This window comes from Belonocnema kinseyi, chromosome 6 (genome assembly GCF_010883055.1).
Source record: "Belonocnema kinseyi isolate 2016_QV_RU_SX_M_011 chromosome 6, B_treatae_v1, whole genome shotgun sequence".
In the NCBI taxonomy this organism is placed as follows: Eukaryota; Metazoa; Arthropoda; class Insecta; order Hymenoptera; family Cynipidae; genus Belonocnema; species Belonocnema kinseyi.
In genome coordinates, this window is record NC_046662.1 from 1,685,831 (window position 1) to 1,707,066 (window position 21,236).

The window sequence follows — 21,236 nt, forward strand, 5'->3', positions numbered from 1 at the left end:
AAAAATTAATTCATTCAAGGAATTATGAGAATTCCAAAAATTAATTAATTGAAGGAATTCTGAGAATTCCAAAAATTAATAGAATTCAAGGAGTTAAGAGAATCCCAATAATTCGAGGAAACGAGAGAATTAACAGAGTTTATTTAATAATTCGAAGAATTAATTCAACAATTCAAGGAATTAAAAGAATAGAAGTAATTTATAGAATTTCAGGAATTGAGACAATTCAAGGAATTAAAAGAATTCCAATAATTCAAGCAATACAAAGAATTAACATACTTTTTAATTCAAACCATTCACAGCTCTGATTTAATTCGAGGACAAAATTCAAAGAAACTTTAGAGAAATAAAAGAAAAATCCATAAAATTCATGGAGCCAAGAGAATTTCAAGGAACCTAAAAGAATTTGTAAGAATATAAAACAGCATCTAAATAGCATTCCAAGTAATTCAAACCAATTTCAAAGAATCCGAGAGAATTCAATGTGAATTCTAAATATAACAATAGAAGTGTAGGCATGCGTATTAAAACGAGGAACCAACTCAAAAATCAGATTGGTTTGTTTAGTAAGGCGTCCAGAGTGGCCGTTTTAAATATACACTCCAAGGTCCTCTCAATATACACTGTAAACAAAATTTGGTGCAATTTTACATCCATGATACAGCCATGAAGGAAATTATTCGACCAACATATTATTTATTATAAATAATTCACGCACTAATAAGTGATAAGGAAACCCATCAATGTACATGCGATCTGACTGCGGTAACAGCACCTTTATTGCAAATTTCCGACGTTTCGAGTCAGCACCCTAGACTAGTCGCGCATGCGCACTGGCATATACTATTTCTTTTTCACTCATGACAAGCGTGCGAGTGAGTGCAGCGTTTAATGAAAACCGTGCTATGTCTAAACGCATTTATTCCTCATGTACTTTTGTTTCAGGAGGCTGTTTTGCATTTGGAAGCATAACACGCAAATTGTGCAGTGCGCATGAGCGAATAGTCTCGAATGACGTAAGTATACACAAAACTAGAAAGAAATGCAAAACATTTCAATCTTTAGGTTACACTCGAAACGGTTAACAGTTCTAAACATTCTAGCAGGATATAATTGGCGCAAATTACTTTTCCAAGATAAAGTTTTTTTCATTGGAAGCCTTGAGAATGCCAATTTTGTCGATTCAGGTCCGGCTGTCTGTAAAATTTCGCCGGAGACTGAAAATTTCCTGAAAAAAAATGTAGTTTCCCACTTAAATGTATTCGATCACATAAATTTACCTAAATCGAATAATTTCCATGTTTGGATCTAGTGACTGACTTTTCATTTGACTGATGTTTCACAATGTTCCATCAGGTGAAATTAGACTAGATCGTGAATTTCAGTGTGACACTGTAATTTGAATGTAGTCTGCACGTGAAATTGCGACGGACTGTTAAGATCACCAAAACTTTTGTTTACAGTGTACAGTAATCGCCCTTCTAGATACCAATAAATCTCATGAATGGATATTTGTTTTTTGTTTGTTATTTCCAATTGCGCGATTTATTTACGGGACAATTTACAGAAGAAAACGAAGTTTTAAAATGCGTCGTTTTCGAAAACAAATGGTATACTATGCATGGAGGATAGATAGTACGAGAAACTTTGTCGTATTGAGTCAGCCAGCGACCTGCACTTGACTTTTCAATGATCTCCAATCATCGAACTATGTGAGTACTATACATGTGTGCATATGCTTATTTTTCATTAGCATCATCGTAACAACGGTCGAATTAACAAAATTATATTCGCGAATAATTAACTCTCGAAATATAAAAAGCGGTGTCTCTGAATTCGAGAGATTCAAAGTCTTGCGAGTTTTATTTTTCAGGTTGGATTCGGTAGAACAGGGCCAAGTCGAACAGGATGGGGCAGGGCAAAGCGGGACACTCGGAAATTTCAATTCCACTACTTGATATTGCTCTCCCCTCCCCCCTAAAAAACTGGTGTCCCGATTTAGCCAAAATGTCCCACTCAGCCCCATTTTACGACACTTAACAAAAAGGAAGAGGACACACCTAACTCCGCGTCACTTCGAGCAAGACGGACGAAGGCGCCTGTTTCTTGAAGTAAAGGCCGGATCCTTGAAAAGTGCTTCGGCTGATCGGGGATTGTAAAGTTCCCGAGAGGTTGGATCCCTCCTCGCATTTGCTGGATTCTGTTGTCTGTGATGTCCCTGACTCCTTTTGCAATATGTATTTGAAAGACTCGTATCTGCCAAATAAATGAGAACTTACTAGTCAAGGTTACAATTTTTCCACCCCTATCCATCAATAGATAATCGTTTCTAGTATTGCTCCCGGGCATAGCAGAATACTCAATGCTCGATACTTATAATTTATCATCTATTTATATAAAAATCCCGTGTCACGATATTTGTCACCACTAAACTCCGAAACTACTTGACCGATCTTGATGAAATTTTGTATACTGTGTGTAATTTGGTCCAACTTAAAGGATAGGATACTTTTTATCTGATTTAATTACCTCAATATTTTTTCATTGTAAAATTATAAACGTTTTTATTTGTATACTCCATAAGTTTCTAACAGATGGCGGTGTAAGTTAGTTTCTGGACCGATACTTCAACATTTTAAGTTATCTAGGTTGGGCAAGCAGCCAATAGATGGCGCCAGGTTAAGTATAATATAAAGACAACGTATTATAACTGCATCACAGCAACGCGTGGCCGGGTCTGCTAGTTAGTACATAATTACAATTGAAGCGAGTCTATTGAGTAAATTTTAGTAGAAACTATAATTATTTTACAAAAATCATAAAAGCTCTGGGTTTTTTAATAATCACAACCTTATACTTTTTTTTGTGAAAAACATTTTTTTTAATGTCACGAATCCAAATAAACAAACACAACCTTTAACTTGAAGCAACGACGTTGCCACAGAGCGAAAGCTTCGTTAGAAATCAAATTGAGCCTTTGTTGAGGGAATTTATATTCTTGACTTCTGCGGCTATAATTGCGCACATTGATATTTTAAACAGGGATAGACGAGCGAAGTGAACCTTAATCATTCTCACAACAAACCGATTGGCGATTTATTGGCTGCTTACCCAATCTAGATAACTTGAAGTGTTAAAGTGTCAGTCCACAAACTAATTTACACCGAAATCTGTTAGAAAATTATGGAGTACACAAATAAAAACATTTCATTTGCAATAAAAAAATATTGAGGTAATTAAATGAGATAAAAAGTATCCTATCATTTAAGTTACCCCAAATTACACGCAGCATACAAAATTTCATCAAGATCGGTTAAATATTTTCGGTGTAAAGTGGTGACAAACATCGCGACACGGGATTTATATATATAATATAGAAGATTACAACTCTACAAAAACTACAAAAAAACCGGTAAAACACTTTGATGCAGAGGAATTGCAATGCCTCTTTAAAATTGCACCTACTCTTTCTAGTTGGGATTTTCGTCGCCAGGTGGCGTATCGCAGTCTAACCATTGGCAATAAAACGGAGTGCAAATGTACTCACGTGGTCCAACAGATGGCAGTGGCTGGCATTTGGGAAAGAATGCGCGCGGTCATGCCTCGAAAGAATCCCGCGACTCCGCCTAACCTGTAGACCATTTTAAAAGCCTCCACCATACCCTGAGGTCGAACACTTCCTTGCTGTGTATTAAGAAGTGTCTTGCAGACGTCCAAAGGAGTTGTTCCAGCCGCTGCAATCGCTCCGGCCATTCCACCTGAAGCGCATCACAACAATTTCTGTGTATTTTATGCTTTATTTAGTTTCTTCCAGCCTCCTCTCACAAAGAGTAGAGTTCTCAAATTCCCGAGAATTTAAGTTCAGGTTATATAACCGAGAATATGACAGAATTTAAATAAATTTATGATTTTTAATAATATTTTTATTGTTCAGGTTATATCAGCGAATAAATATAAATTATTTTCTAGCTCAGACATGTTCAGGAATTTAAAATATGCAAAGCAGTAGCTCATTAATTATTTAACACTGCTAGACTGAAACTTTAACCTCAAAATTCAATTGCATTAACCCTTAAACTGCACACTGGGTGTATTAAACCGAACAAGATTTACGATTTTTCTCCGTTTGTCGACGTTTTTTTTCAAAAATTTTTTTCCGAATAGTTCAATTAACACTAAGGCTTTGGAAAAATTTTTCCCCTATTTTGTGTCGTTTCAACACTAATAATACTAGAAAATAATTAAATACCAAGCGCTAATCCTTTTTTAAATAGTCTGCTTTATATATATAAAGTATAAAATATTTCAACCGGTATTTAATTAGTAAAATGTTATTTCAATCATAGCTTTACGCTCAATAATTTATTTTATTTCTGAAATCTTACTAAATTATTTTCTTTTAATCACGCTAGAAAGGCGATACACATTATGTGAAGATTTTAAAAAGATAAGATTTTAAATACATATTTTATGATTGAATATTTTGTGTAAATCTGTAAAAAGTACGGTGTTTCATTTCTCATTGAATTGAAACTTTTATTTTTCAGAATAAATACCTTCTTTGAAATGAACATTATAAGGCTAATTTTATTTTTGAAGCGCCGTATCTCGCAAGTATTCACGTAAAATTTTAAGTAAAAATATCAAAAACTTAAAAAGTTATGAATTTTAGAGTGAAAGAAGTCATTTTTAAATTTGTTTTTCAAAAAGGATTTTTTTAACTACTTTAAATTTCAAAAACTGTTATGAAACCTTTTTCTCCTTCAACTAGATAGATTAAACATCATTAATTAATTTTCTTGTAAAAAACTATCCAATACCATCGGCACGGCACACGTTTAAATACCCTTGGGTACCAAACACCCAGTATGCTCTTTATCTAATTTTACGGAAGGGTGCCCTTTAATGATTAAAAATGGCCCATGCGGCACAGTATAATTGTTTTGACTGCTATATGTCTTTTTTCATGTAGAGCCATTACAAACTCTTAGAAATGTATCAAGAAAGCGGTTTATTTATATAATTATTGGGAAAATGATACGGTACGCTTTTCTACGTGTTTTTCTGTCTATTTATTTTTTTTTTGTATCGAATTTATTCTATTAATTATCGTTCCGGTATGAAAATCAGGTTATAAAAGTGAACTCAAGAGAATACCCAAGGGCCCCGAATAAAAGACTTAAAAGCTTTTTAATAATTATAAAATATCTGAGAAGAAATGGAAGACTTTGAGACCATTTTTTTTTTAATTTTTGCAAAATTTACCAATTGTTAAGGTAAACTGAATTTTAAAAAGTGTGAAGGATTTTAAAGTAAAATTTTTCAATTTTGCCATCTCACATAATTTTAGAAAAAATTTAAGTAAGTTTAAGAGATATAAAAAAGTTTGGAAACGATTTAAAAATAACTAAAACTTGTAAAGTTTTTTTTTTAATTTTGTAAAGTTTCACGAAAATGAAAGAATTTTTTTCAGATTCCTAGGAAAAATTAAAATAATTTTTTATTTCGAAACATTAATTTGAAGAGATTATTTAAAAAGACTTTGAAAGATTTCAAAAATAGTCAAAGAAGAATCTGAAAGATTTGAAGACAATTTTTAAAATTTTGCAGAATAAATGAAAATATGAATAATTTGACATACACCCTATGAGCAGAAAAGTGCAGAAAAATTTCTGACACACAGTTTGGTGTCCTTGCAATTACTTCACGTTGACCATACTAATGTATTAAGAAAACTATTACCAACCAGAGACTATGTGCGCATAAGGATTATATTTGTGCTCTGGATTTGTCATGGACTGCGAGAACTCATATGCAATAAAGTGGATACTTTGGAAAGGCACATTCATGGCCAATTGCGTCGTGTAGCTTCGATAGAATGCAACAACACCCTCTGTCTTATATACGTGTCGGATACAACTCGATATGCTTCGATAAGGCGAGTTGTACATTTGAAGACGTTGTTTTACAACTGAAAATATAACAAAACATAAATAGTTGTAAATTCAATATTACTCCAAGCAATAATTAGACTTGACATTCGAAACACAGAGGAGATGTCGCTGGATGATTAGCTACTGTTTAAACATGGCGCACAATGTAAAAAATAGCCTCCACTGCGCATGCATGCTCCAATTTTCAGCGAATTGAGTATTTCCACTTGTGACGTCATTTCAAAATGTCCGAACACCTCAGGGATAATGCGTTGTATACATTTCATCGCGTATATTACGAGGGGTGTTCAAAAGTAAGTTTCCCTAGTCTGCCGTTTTGCCCCAGCGACATCTAGCGAGCTGGGACCGAACATAGTTTTAGTTTAAGATATACCGATAAGAGCGGGACCGATCTTAGCTGACAAAAAAATTTTTTTCATCAGTACCGGCTCGGAAACAACAATTGACAGAATTTTGGACTCAATGCCTCCTGAAATCGATATTTGCAAGTGTGAATTTCGTTGCCATTAAGCCCTTTTGCAGTTAAAAAGCGAATAACTGCACGCAACCCACAAGTGGACACGTTTTTCACAGGTAGTTCCATGGTTTCCGAGCCGGTTGTTTAGACTAAAAGTGCAGTTAAGCCATCGGTTCAAATTCCTACAATTTAAATCCGTTTTAGGTAGTGCAAAGGCACGTTTTGGCCTTCAGGAGTAAGTGCGACCATAAAATTATGAATAGAGTGACAACGTCTGACAACGTCGGAAAATCAGGGCGATTTTGATCTTTTCACCTCGCTAGGGCGAGGAGAGGAGCCGAAAGACCAGTGCGGTCTGAGACGCGAAAGTGAAAACTACTCTTATTGTGAACTTTGTGAACTCCCTTTCAAATATTTTTTTGTATACTCAGACTGAGCGCGACTTGCACTTACGATAATGATGTCAGTTATCCTTTTTTGTTGATGTAAATTCTCCTTTAATAGATGTTCTTTAATAAATAATTTTAAGAGCATTTTTTGGTGTTAATTTATTGAACAGAGTGAACCTTGAATTTAATACAGCACGTAGAAAATATCCTGTACGTGCAAACACCGGTACTGATGAAAAAAATCTTTTCGGCAGCTAAGACCGGTTCCGCTCTTATCGGTATATCCTAAACTATAACTATGTTCGGTCCCAGCTCGCTAGATAGCTCAGTTAAGAAATTGTGTTTATTGGCAAATTAAAAATGGCTAGTGAATATTTTTTGAGTTTATCTGTTGAAGTGAAGGTCCGTTATTGTGATAAACCAGTTTGAAGTATTATGGCTTGATGGAAATACTAAATAGCTGATTGTCGTCAATGTTAAAAAAGTGCGCCCTGCAGGGCCAAAAATGATACCAACATCTGCTCTGAGTTTTGAGTGCCCGAATTATTAAAAAAAATCCATTTCTTTGAATTTCTTTTTGGAATAGGGATTATTTTATCGAACCTTCAGCTGGGTTCATGACGCCATCGTGGAGAAGTGTTGCTACGCAGCCAGAGGCTCCGTAAATGAGGTGGTTGAATTGAGATGGAAATTTTGAGCTGAGCATTTTGTTTTTGAGAAACTCGTAGCAGGAAAAATATAAAGCGTGTGCTGGTCCTGCTCCAGCAACCATTACACCAATTCCTCGGATTGGTCTCCAGACTCCCTCTTGTCGTATCATTCTACTAAAAACTGCAAACATGCTTCCTCCTCCCCCTCCCCCTCCTCCACCAGGCCCAGGTGTTAAAGCTTGCATTCTCGTCTGAATTAAAACAAAGAAAATTATGATTAAACGAGTAGCATAACAAACTTCTTTGAATATATGCTGTGTATAAGATAGGAACTGCCCCCCCCTCCCCCGTACAAACTGTCTAACATTGCTCCAATTACGTACTTGTGCGTCCTTACATAATAAATAATTGAATTCAAAAGACTGTTTACAAAATGAAAATCAACCAGACTTTTTTTATGAATAACTTATAGATAGGAGCAATCTTGCTGTTCATTTTATTTGTATTGTCGCATTATTTTGACAATTTACTTGATTTTCAATTTGGAAAAATCTCCATATAATGTCTCAGTTAAGAGTATCTTTCAAAGCACCATTCCAAATTTTGTGTAGTTATCAGCGTATTCCAATAATTACACAATCATTATTTATGTTCATATAAGAATGGGATTTTCCCGAAAAAAAATTTAATGAAAAGGAGATTTCATTTGTTATTGAACACTTTTTATATCGTATTGCATTTTTTTAAATGTTCTTTTATCATTAGATAACTTTTGATTCCTCACTCTCATCAATTTCTTTCTTCTGTATTCATTTTAGTACAGAAACCTGAGTTGCTCAAAGTATTATTCTAGGTAAGCTAGTAAGAAATAATTTTTAAAACACAAAAATGACCATACAAAAAAACCGGTTGCTTCGTTTTTTGTTTCCTTAGATTTTTAATTTTGCTTCTAATCTACTTTTATGACCTGAAACCTCTCAGATTCTCAAAAAATTTAATTCCAGCACAAAAAAAATTTAATGGAAACTAAACAAATCTTTGTTAAAAAAAAAATAAAAAAATTATTCACATAGCAATTTTTTGTAATACGCAGTTTGCTAACATGTAAACCAAGCCATATCAAAAACAACTCCATATTAATTAAACTTCATTAGAGGGCCCTAATATACGCTACTTTATTGCATATTACTTTCGATTAAAGCACTCAAAGTGGAACTCTTGAATTTTAAATTAGTTTAAAATGAAGTTTAAAAGTTTTTAAATAAAAAAAAATGTTATATTCAAATCCCTAATAATTTACACGTATAAACTGGAAGGTACCAACACTTTCCAATTTAATCCAATTCGGAGTTCAAAGATTCAAATGCAGTGGCAAAAATATAAATCCCCGTTATAATTTTCACTGTTCTAAAATAAACAATCAATAAAAGAACTTAAAAATTTTGAAAACTATATTATTTTAAATTATTTTCATTTTAAAATATTTAAACATCATTGGAAAGCTTCAAAATTGTATTACAAAATCTTCAAAAATCTAGAAGTTATTTTAAATTTTTTCAAATTTACAATTATTTTGGAAATTTTAAATATCTTTTAAAATGAATCGAATTTTCCTAGAATTTCAAGAAAAATATGCTTGCTATGTGTCGTAAAAAACTTGAGTCATTGGAAATTTTGAAAAGATTCAAAATTATTTAAAAATTTGCAATGATTTTCAATAATTTAAACGAAGTTTGTGTACCGACAAAATTTGGCTAATAGTACCCAAATTTCGGTGCAAATAACAGCCTAATTTAAAACAAAATGCAGATTTCTCAGATTTTAAATAAAAAAATTTAGGAAGCTTTTCAAGAATTAAAAAATGCTTCAGAAGAACAAAAACATTTTCTTAAGATAATTAGGAAAATTGAAAATGATTTTTCATGTTGAAAAATTATTTCAAGAGAATATTTTAAAAGATTTTGAAAGATTTCCTACGATTTTTAGAAAATTATGGAAATTTAAAAAAAAATACTTAAAAATATTTCAAATTCTCTTTCGAAGAATTTGGCAATCTTTTAAAAGCATTTTAAATATTCTCTTAAAATAATTAACCAAAGTGAAAAAAGAATTTAAACTTTCCTAAGAATTTTAAGAGAATATTTTTTTTCTGTTGAAGCCTTTCACATGTCTTGAAAAGCTTCTAAATTTTTTATTTGAAATCTGAAAAAATCGACATTTTATTTTAACTTAGGCTGTAGCTATTTGCACGGAAATTGTGGTACGAATAGTCGATTTTTGTCGACACACACAAACCTCATTTAAATTATTTTAAATCATTTCAAATTTTTTCTACAAGGAATAAGTGCTACATTGTTATTTACACCCCAAAATTCAACAATTGGTTTCAATTCATTCGTCTTAAACGGACAGTAAAATATTATTAAATTATTATTAATATTGATAATAAATATTTCGAATGGATTTAGAAATGTGTTGAAAAATCAATAATTGTTAACCTTTTAATACTTAAAGTACACATCCAATTTTTAAAAAAATGATTTGTTTACATTAACCGTTGATAATATAAAAATATTTTTATCCATCATTTTCCAACTTCTAACGCTTTTAATTTTCAACTATTTAAGTCTTCAATACTGCTTTTTGAAATTCTTTAAATTAAAATTGTACGCTTATGAATAAAAATGGAACATTTTTTAACTAAAATATTTTAATCACGCATTACTAACTGAATATCATAATTGAAAAAGATAAAAATTCAACTAATTATTTTTTTAAACTACTAAAATTGAACTCGGACAGATATTTCTTCAGAAAATTTGTAAAATTCCTAATCAAAAAATAAATTAACTGTCAATTCCCGGGGTTTACCGGTCCAGTGGCCACTCTGTTTATGCTAAACAATTTAATTCTTTTGGTTAAAAAATCCAACAATTTTGTAGAAAATTAAACTATTTTAATTAAAATTCTTCCTTTTTTTATATATTCAAAAGTTTACAATTAAAAATTAAAATCTTTTTATTTAATTATTAACTATTACATATTTGGTTGAAAATTCATTTTTTTTAACTGAATTACTTGCTTAAAATTTTAACTACTTGTTTCAAAATTAATGTTTTGGATTGAAGATTCATTGTTTTTGTTTAAAGTTTATCTCCTTGGTTGAAAATGTACCTGACTACTAAAGTTAGTTTTACGTACGGAATTACAATGGTTTTCTTTAATGACTTTTAAAAAATATAATATTACATTTTTTGTTGCGATTTTTTTTGTTAAAGTTTTACAATTTCGTTGAAAGTTTATTATTTTGTTAATAAATCAACCATTTTGTTAAGAAGAGATCGTTTTTGATTGAAAATTCAACCTTTTTTAAAATTCCTTTTTGTGGCTTGCTCAGAAATAATATTTTTTGGTTCAAGATTCATCATTTTAGTTGAAAATTAATGTCTTTTGCTGAACTCTAATTGAGAAAATATTTTAAATTAGTACCATCGAAAATAATCTCTTTCAAGCATCTTGTTTTTTCATGATTTAATGTTTCCTTTTAAAAGAGCCTTCTCAGAAGTGGTTTTATGTTCCTTTTGTAGTTTACGGGTACAACCCACTTTGAACGCTAAAAAAGGCCCATTTTTGCGAATTTTTTCAAAGAATAATATGAAATATATTGGTGTAAAAGTTAAAAGGTTTGATAAATAAAGTCTAAAAATGTAAGAAAACATTTGTTTATTGTTTTTTTTTCAGTTTTTATACACTAAAACAGTAGCTAAACATAAGGCCATGATTTTGAAGTAAGTAGGCGGGAGGCACAGTATCTCAACAACGGCTTATCTGAAACAAAAAAATCAAAGTGTTTTAGTTTCAGTATGACAGTAGCTGGAAGATGAACTACGGATATTGATTTTTATCAATAAATAACAAAATGGCGGTCAAAATAATCAATAATAATAGGTAAAACTCAAAATTATAACTCGCCCGTAGTACCTTCCGTCTTTTGGTATGTAGAATATATGGTTAAATTGTTATAAGAATCGGTCTATTCGTTTTACAGAAATCGTGCCTCTCGTTCTAAAAAAAACGCTGTTTTGACAAAAACGCATTTAAAGTTTTTCTTTTGTGCAAAATCATGAAAAAGTCTTACCTAAATTTAATCAGCGATGCCTGGACCGTATATAACGCCTTCAGCTTGTTCCTGAACTACAAATTCTTCCAAACTGGTGTGTTTTCGTTTCGTTCTGGCCTCTTTGGAAGATTGTGAGCCTTATACCTCCATTATCTTTAAAACTGACTTATAGCCTTCATTGCAGATGCAAGCCGAAGTTTTGCACGCGATCTCGACAATTTGTTTGCCACTAAACATGTGCTTGGGCGCCATATCACACAAACACTTGTTAAAACTTTCATTGTTATTTTGTGTATCGCCACCCAAGCACCGTTTGAGCAGCTGCGTTTCCGTCAAGTCCTCGTAAATAAGTTGTAGTAACTCTTGAACAACAGCAGAAAAAGCAGGTTGATGTTCATACGTTTTCTTAGCAGCCTGAGCCTTGAGATGCTTGCACCAATTATAGGCGAGCAATGCGAGGGTTGAGGTTTGGCGCCCAGATAGTAATATTCAGATTGCAGAAAAATATAGTTACACTGCTCGTATCTTCACTAAATTATAGTATGATATTTTTTATATGTACAGTTTCGAAAAATGTAAAAAAAAACATCGGTTTTTCAAAAGTGTCGAAGTGGGTTGTACCCTTAATAGAGCTCGGAAAAGACTCGAAAGCATAGTTTTTTTTCAAATAATATGCGCATATCTTGGACGCCTTTGTTTCTTTAATCTTATCGTCGCGACAAAGAAATTTTTTTAAACACTAAAGTCTTAAACGCTGTTTTCCAGCTTGAAACTAGCAATTTTCTCCTTGTTTTGCGCGGAATCGGGATGGACTACAAAAACGATTTTTGCAATACCAGTTTGAACAAGTTTTGTATCAAACTAATTTGGGTCATAGGTCAAGAATTGTTTAAATATTCCGCAACCATTATTATTATTATTATTATTATTGCTTTTTTTAATAACAAAAAGACTTATTTTCAGCTACAGCTCATAACTCAAGATTACTGGAAGTACCTTACATCACTGTTTATCATTTCTTGCAATGATGTTTTGATTCAAATAGACAATCAATATCGTTGAGAGTTATAAAAGTGACATATGTTGATGTAGGTTGCTGCTCGAAAAGAGAATCAAAAATAGAATCGACTGCACAAGACTAGTGTTACATAATCTATAATTGGAATACAAGTTCTGTGTAGATAACATCGTTCATATAATCATGATAGTGCTACTTTTCATCAACTACGTTTTAAATTTTAATCATTATCCACTATTGAAACCTATCATTATTTTAAACAAAGTGCAACCTTTGTTCAAAACTAAATTTGCATTTCTGAAGAACTAAACAATTTTTTCGAAATCTCTTTTTCCAAAAAACTCTTGTCAACACTATTTGTGAAGAGCTAATCTAATCAATCATTCAATCTCATGCGTAGAAATAAATGATCAAATCATGAAAATGATCACAGCTACAAATAATAGTTCTGAAGGAATGCGAAGTGAAAGTCAGCTGAAACTCGGTAGGATAAATATATCATTTTCAATCAATTATGTAGACTTGTACAATTTTTGTTTGGAACTAAAGAGCATTTTTAACTCTTACGAAACTTATGAAGCGATATTTATCACTTTTTGGCTTTAAAAAAAACTACATAAAAGTGCATTTCTTAGACAAATATATGGACTTTTTTAGCTCTTAGAGATTATTACAAGCTGAGCATTAATAAAAAGCAAATGATTTGTCTATTTTTCTCGGAAAATAATTCTTTTCCGTGCATTTTCAAAATTTCTTGAATATTTTAACGTAATGGTTGAATTTTCAACCTAAATAAATGCAATTTACACAAAAGAAAAGGAATTTCAGAATAAAAAGACGAATTTTCAACAAATAAACATTTTTCACTCAATAAAGAAATAAAAGTTTATGTAGATTGTAAAAACTTCAAGCCAACGATATGATTTTTCAGCAAAAAATAAGTTTCCACGAAACTGACGTATTTTTACATAAAAAAACATGAAATTTCAACTCAAGAAAATGATTTTTTTACCACAAAAGAAGAATTTTTAAATAAATATGCTCAAGATTGTCTTCGAAGTTCATTTTTAAAATTCCTTGACTTCTTAAACAAAATATTTGAATTTTCAACAAAATAATTAAATTTTCAACCGCAAAAGATGCAATTTATACAAAAGAAAAAGATTTTAAAACTAAAAAGACGAATTTTCAACAAATAAACATTTTTCACTCAAGAAAGAAATAAAATATTATGTAGATTGTGTCAAAGATATGATTTCTCAGCAAAACAGTAAGTTTCCACAAAATTTATGTACTTTTATCCAACAAACATGAAATTTCAAACCAAGAAAATAATTTTTTTTACCATAAAAGAAGAATTTTTAAATAAATATGCTCAATCTTAAAAAATGAAAAAGTTACATTTACAGTTGAAAAAATAATTTTTAAAAAATAGTTGAATACTCAAACGAAGAAGAATTTTTAAACAAAAACTTGAATTTACATAAAAAGTTTAATTTCTACTGAAACAGATGAATTTTTAATTAAAACAGTAAATTTTCAAAAAAAATAGTTGAATCTTCGGTTCAAAAACATTTCAGTTCACTTTTCATGATCAAAATATCAATTTTTAAACAAGAAATAAGTTTCTACGAAAAAACTGAATTTTCAATACAAAAAGTCGAATTTTTAACCAAAAAGGATGACTTTGACAAAATCGTTGAATTCTCTACTAAAGAGCTGAATTTTTATCCAAAAAAGATTAAATTTCGCTTAAAACAGATGAACTTTTATTTAGAATAGAAAAAAAATTCAAACAAAAGATCGTTGAATTTCAATCCAAAAAGTCGTATTTTTTTCAACCAAAAATATGAATTTTTAACAAAATAGTTTAATTCTCTAGCAAGTAATTTCACTTGTATCCAAGAAAGACGAAATTTGTATTAAAAAAGATGAATTTTTAATAAAAAACGAAACAAATTTGTTTAGGCAAATTTTTTTTTAAATAGTTGAATTTTCATCCCGAAAATATTTCAATTCTCTTTTTAACACCAAAATATTAAATTTAAACAAAAAGTACATTTTCTAAGAAATAAATAAATTTTTAATAAAACATCAGAATTTTCAAATTAAAAGTATGATATTTCAACAAAAATTTATTTTTAACCAAACAGTTGCATTTTCATTCAAGAAAGATTTAATTTCTTCTAAAACAGGTGAATTTTAAAATCATCGAAAATTTTTATTCAAAACTGATGAAATTTCTTCTCGAGCAGATGAATTTTAAAAAAATCATTCCAAAAAATAGTTAAATTTGTATCCAAAGAAGATTCCAGTTGACTTTGCAACACCAAAATAAGAATTGTAAACAATAAGTCAATTTTCTGCTAAATAGTCGAATTTTAAACGAAAAAAATTTTAAACAGTTGCATTTCTGTTCAAGAAAAATGAAAATTCTAGTAAAACGGGTAAATTTTTAAATCAAAAATGCAAATTAAAAAAAAATAGTTGAATTTTCATACAAAAATATTATAATTGCCTTTTCAATATAAAAATACGAATTTTAAACAAAAAAGTATATTTCGTAGGAAATGGTTGAATTTTTAACAAAAAAGTTGCATTTTTATCCGACAAAGATGCAATATTTATACTAAGAAAGATTAACTTTTAAATCAAAATGACAACTTTTCAGTTAAAACCGTTTTTATCCAAAAAAGATTTCAGTTGACTTATTACCAAAACAGTTGAATTTGCAACAAAAAAGAATTTTTTTTTAAAGAACATTTTTAACAAAATAATAAAATTTGTAACTAAAGTCGATAACAAAATTTTTTAGAGTAAAATCGTAAGAAATCAAATGCAAAAACAATGCACTTTTTTTTAAATTTGTTTTTAAAAAAAGAGGCTAAAAAGAACAAATATTTTTAATCCCGATGAACTTCCGGGTTAAGAAATAAAGTGAGGAAATCGTAATTTTTACAACTTTATTTTTTATCCTTCCGTAAACAGTCGAAAAAAAGTGTAATATTGTAAGCAGTCAATATTTGTTAATTTTATTTAAAAAATGTTATTAAAAATTTGCAAAATTCAGGTATTTAAGTCAAGAAATGAGACGTCTTTTCGGAAAAATGGTGCGAAATCTTCCTCGAAGTAATGAAAAATTAGGCAACTTTATTGTTTGATAATATTTAAGTATTTTACAAAAATTTGATAAATAAATGCATTATTCGGCCATGAACACATAAATACTTTCGGTTTTTACTCAAACGACTTTAAATTTGTTTAATAGTGACTTATCATCAGAAAACTTGAACCTTTTAATTTATTTTTTAGTATTATAAATAAATTAAATAAACCAAAGGCACAATTCGACGATTTATGGTCAGCAATGCATTTGGCTTTTACTAAATCAATTTCAAATTGGCCTAAAAATGAAGTTTTTATTATGAAACTTTCTCCTTCCGAAGTATTTGTAATTTTCATTTTAAAAAATTCTATAAACAAATAGAACAAACAGAAAATTTGCATTTTTTTTCGTGAAAAAAATGATGTGCCGTATAATATTCATAAAAGTAGCTTCTCAAATGATAAGAATTCCAGAAAATATCTAAACCATAAAATTTATATGTGTTATAAATAATTCGAGTAAACAAATAAGAAATCATCCACTTTTCGCGGAAAAAAGTTACTTCTGTAAATATTACAGAAGAAAGAATTTTTTCAGTGAAAAAATGATGAAAAAGGTCGATTTCTTCATTTAAATTATTTATAACGAAATTTAATATTAGGCTTGAACAATAATCTATAACATATTAAGTTTAATAAACACATTTTTGCGAAAAAAGGATGGAAATTTTCTAAAAATCAAAATTTAAGAAATTTAAATTAGATTAAAATCCAAATAAAAAAATCCTATTTAACGTCCAATATAATTATTTATAACAAAGTTAAAATTGAGTGTAAATAATTATCTGCATTTAAGTGTGTCTCTTAAATTAATTTGATACATAGAAGATAGAAAAAAATTTCCCCGAAAAAGGCATGAAGATGTTGCATCTGTTATATTAAATTATTTATAACAAATTTAAATATTAATTATAGTAAACTATTTTGATACATTTAAAATTAAAAAATAATTTTACGCGAAAAAGAATGATACTTGTATATATATTAAATTATTCATAACAAAGCTAATTGTTAATTTATTTTTTAGTAGTTTATTTATTCATAAAATTCCTTCACAAGAATAAAATTTTATAAACAAATAATAAATTGCCTTTTGAGTGTGTCCCTAAGTATATTTTCAACTTTGCCAATGTGTTTAAGAGCAAAAAAAACATTTGTCTCAAAAATACACTTTTTTCGTAATTTTTTTATTTAAAGAGAGGCTAACAAAAGTAAACAAATTAAAAATTCGAGATTGGGACCATTAAAAATGAATAGACTTACGACCTTCATCGCAACGATTTAATACGTTTTTGGAAAAATACTTGACAGCACAGAGAATTATAACATTTTTGACAATGCACTCAAGCTTTTTTACCCCCCTAAAAGATGTAAAAAAACAACACTGGAATCTTGAAAATTCGATAAAAAGGAAAAAATGTAGATGATTCCGATTGTAAATAACAAAGCCATAATTGAATCAAGAATTTACTACGAAAACTATCGGCGGGCAATTACGCATTATCAAATCATCGTGGCGCAGAACTTTCGAATGACGATTAATTTGTTGCATGTATGAATTCGCTTTCGAATAATTAAATCGTCAAATCGCGGCGTGTTCGGACTTGAGAGGTTATGTAAGGAAGGAAGGAAGGAAGGAAGGAAGGCAGACCTCGACACGTTCGGAAGAAGGAAGTTTACCTTGACACTATCGAGTGGATACATGATAGTGTGTTCCATTATCCCGGCGATGGCACCCGCAGTCATATGAACACCCACGGATGCCGTAGGCAGGCTCTCGTACTCGTCCACGTTCATGATCACAATTTCACAGATTCACAACTCACAAACTTCGACCACTTTAAACTATTTTTTGATAACTCCCTTCAAAAGTCCGATAAAAAAGTTGACAAAGCTCCGCCGCGACTTCCAACTGAACGATCCTCGGCTGGAATAAAAACTGATAATCCGTCCGGGTTGAGCCGGAATTGGTGCACCAGGTGTTGTCTGTTCTGTTGTGTTCACAGGCGCAGGCCGCTGCCGCAGGTGAACTGTGAAGTTAGTGGAGGTCGTGACGACCGGAACCTACTAGTTCCAATAGGAAGTCAGTCAGTCAGTCGGTCTCACTCGCAAGACGTAACACACGCGTTCTTGAAATTGGCGACGACTTTCCATCCGCGGCGGATCACCGAGACCAGTCTCAATTTCTCGGCTCAACACCCGGTTTTTCTCAGATGCTCTTCCTGATCCAATTTTGGTGGGGCCCCTCTCCCCATACCGTCACATTTACGGCTTTCACGTTATATTATCAGGTTGAGAGGTTATGTGACTTTATCTCATGAGTACCATGTCGACCATGCCTGTCCATGACCTAAGAAATACATGGTCTAGCCACGCGCAAGTAAAAAAACCGAACCAATCTGGACCCCACCACTTAATTTCGCCATCTTGGATAAGTGAGGCGGCAAATGTAAGGGTTTTAAAAGTTAAAATGTAAGAATTACAATTTTTTGTTACTTTGAGCTGTAGAAATATTTGAATCCTAATCAAATGTATTATAATAATGTTATAAATCGATTAAGGAAAGTACGGATCAACTATAATTTTAGGTTATGTGTTTCATAACCTCTTTCTGCGGACAAAAAGTCACATGTGTGTCCAATAAAATGAAATTCAAGTCAAAGATCGAACTTTCTTTCCGAAGCTTTACATATCTTTCAGATTCTTTCCGAAATCTGCATCTGAAATTCTATCTGAAACTGTACCACCATTTCCTTTCAGAATTGATCAAAAAGTGTCCCAGTGAAATAATTTTGGATAAAAAGAATAATTTTTTAAACCTTGTTTAAATAATTGTTTTGTTTGTTCAAATTTTTATTATTAACTTTTTAAAATAATAATTTGCAAAAACAAAATAATATATTATTATGAATAATAAAGAATTTCTCATAACATCTGAGAAGAATAAATGGGACATTTCTGATAAGATCTGATGGAATCCCACCTAGAAATAACCGATTGGACACGATTAATATCGATTGAGAGTAATCAAAATTTGAATCGATTTAAATTGTTGCTAATTGTGTCAATTGTTCCCAACCGGATTGAATTGAGTAAATGCACTTGCCTACAATACGCCCTCTGCAGTTCAGACAGGGGTCACTCACAACGGGGAGAGTATCTGAACATACTTTGATTCCGTTAGGAGTATACGCCAGATGGCGGAGCGATTGCGCTCCCCGCACCTCACTCCGCTAGTCCGAGTTCAAAATTTACAAAATGGCCAAAAATAACCACGGTAACTGTTCGTTGATGTTGTTTTTAGTAATTTAACAAAAGTTTTAAGTACAAACAAAATATAACGTTTAGGTGGTATACCGAATGGAAAGTTAAAAGTATATGGATTAACAACATGTTAAATTCATTCCGTTTAACGATGTGACAATAATGTAGTCTGATTATCAGGTAGGCAGTTTTATTTAGAGGGTATATTATTGTAAAACGTTTAATTACTTTTTTTAAATTCATATTGTTGAAATTTGTTTGATAGAGTAAAAATGCGCTTGTGAATAATTAAGACAAACTCAAAACGCTATAGTGAAAACTTAACCCCTAACTCAGAATAATGGATACCCAATTGAAAACGATTGGAAACATTATAGAAGGTAGGATGGCGCCAATATTTTGAAACTCAGACTAAATAAATTATAGGTAACTCCTTAAATTTTTTGTAGAAAAACTTATCCAATCCTTTTAAGTTTATTGCAATAGAGCAATTTTTAATTTATAAATATTTTTAATTTAAAATTCTTGACAATTCTGGTTTTAAATATTTAAAATATTAAATTTGGAATATTTAAAATAATTTGGTTTGCAATGCCTAATCATAAAATATTTTATTTTAAAGGTTTGAAATGATTAATTGTATAGTATTAGATTCATTTAGGTTTCATTAGGTTTAAAATTGGATTGAATACGTGCGGAATTCATCAGAACAAATGGCTTTCCTCCCATAAGCACAGAAATTTTGTATATTCTCTCCCTCCTGAAACATTGTTATTAATGGTCACATATTTCTGTGATTCTCCTCAAATTTTTTATTTAATAGTCTGAAAAAGCTTATTTTTGGTCTTTATATCCAGTTATCATTCTCATAATTTCATAAAATCTTATGTAACCGTATGGACGTTTTTCGACATTTTGGCATATCAAAGAATAAGAGTTTATTTTTAATTTACGTATTTTTTTAAACTTTAAGTTTGAAATGCTAAAATTAAGAAATTCTTAAGTTTAAATGTAAGCAGTTTATAAAACTGAATTTTAAAATGCTATTTTTTAAGTCTACATTTGTACTAATTTAAATTAAATTGCAACACGATTAAAAATATATATTTATCGTTCTTAAATTTCACATAGCATAAATTTAAATCGAACAAAGTTAAAGGCTTCTGAATCCATATTGTACAATTGCAAATGCTTTATTTATAAAGAGTTTCTATAAGGCTTGTCATTTTTACATATATTAATGAACGTTTGAGCATGAAATCGATGTTTTCAATGTTTTAATTAAATATTTAAAAAGCTCAGTGAACAGAAAACTTCCACTTCGATTGGTTTAATTTTCAATTTAGTGTTAAATACTTTAAATAACCAAATTTTCAGCTTCAAAACCTAAACTTGGAATTTTGTTGACTAGTTTACAATTTTTGTAACCAAGAAATTATTCTTGATTTTGTTTTCAATTTAAGTGGCTACCTTGCGAATAATAGAAAAGTTGGTTTTACGCCAATCATTAGTGGTCAAAGGGAAATCATAATCTAAGGATTACCGAATATAACATCACCGATATTGATTTAAATTCACTGTTCAATTTAGAAAGAATTTTGTCCATCATTTTGAGTACTTATATTTTAATAAACTAAAAATTTATAAAGTTGAATTTATAAAAACTTTTTTTTATTATAAGATGAATTGATGTGTTAATAATTGCGAATAGTTAAAAATTGAGACCTCTTTCTGACAAAAAAAAATTTCATCTCTAAGATTATTTTTTAATCGTTTAATGTTATTCAATTAATAACAGCTTGGCATTTTTAATTAATAAAATAATACTTCAATCGCTTTTCTGAAGTTTCACGTTTCTAAATGATTCGCTTAATTTTTAAAAATATTAACCGATTTTAAAACTCACAAACATTTATAAAAATTTGCACCAAAATAAACAATCCAAGAGCGCATAATAAAAAATAACAATTTTGCTTTATTATCACAAAATCAACTTTTTTATTTTTATCGTGTATCTGATTTTATATTTTTAACATAAAATACTATTATCACATTTTTTCGTAGCAACACTTTCATCTGGTAAGAATTCTTTACTTTCTTTCATAATATATACTGTTTCAAATTTATGTTATTCCGCAAAAGTAAATAACTGTTTTTAAATGATTCCCACTAGGCAAAAGTGCTGCCATCACGTGGCAAATTGCAAGTACCCGATTCGA

At 30.2% G+C, this 21,236-nt stretch overlaps 1 protein-coding gene and 1 long non-coding RNA gene across 2 annotated transcripts; both read right to left on the reverse strand.

The window, feature by feature from the left end:
- Positions 1-281: 281 nt before the first annotated feature.
- Positions 282-18,098, reverse strand: LOC117174678 (mitoferrin-1-like). Its single transcript, XM_033363976.1, has 5 exons — positions 17,434-18,098; positions 7,404-7,701; positions 5,747-5,971; positions 3,548-3,758; positions 282-2,256 (listed from the first exon to the last, which is right to left on the reverse strand). Exons 1-5 carry the CDS (start codon positions 17,548-17,550, stop codon positions 2,061-2,063), a joined length of 1,047 nt encoding a protein of 348 aa, XP_033219867.1. The 5' UTR covers positions 17,551-18,098; the 3' UTR covers positions 282-2,060.
- LOC117174679 lies at positions 11,159-12,509 on the reverse strand. The gene is made up of 2 exons (XR_004467335.1): positions 11,589-12,509; positions 11,159-11,278 (listed from the first exon to the last, which is right to left on the reverse strand). It is a non-coding gene; the product is annotated as an uncharacterized LOC117174679 (long non-coding RNA).
- Positions 18,099-21,236: the final 3,138 nt, after the last annotated feature.

Bases quoted from the DNA above. Each gene is read 5' to 3' on its own strand.
- LOC117174678 (XM_033363976.1), bottom strand. From the start codon at position 17,550: ATGAACGTGGACGAGTACGAGAGCCTGCCTACGGCATCCGTGGGTGTT. The intron at 3,759-5,746 runs GTTGGTAATAGT...GATGCGCTTCAG, and splicing joins TTATGCGCACATAGTCTCTG to GTGGAATGGCCGGAGCGATT. The intron at 2,257-3,547 runs GTGAGTACATTT...TTTATTTGGCAG, and splicing joins ACTGCCATCTGTTGGACCAC to ATACGAGTCTTTCAAATACA.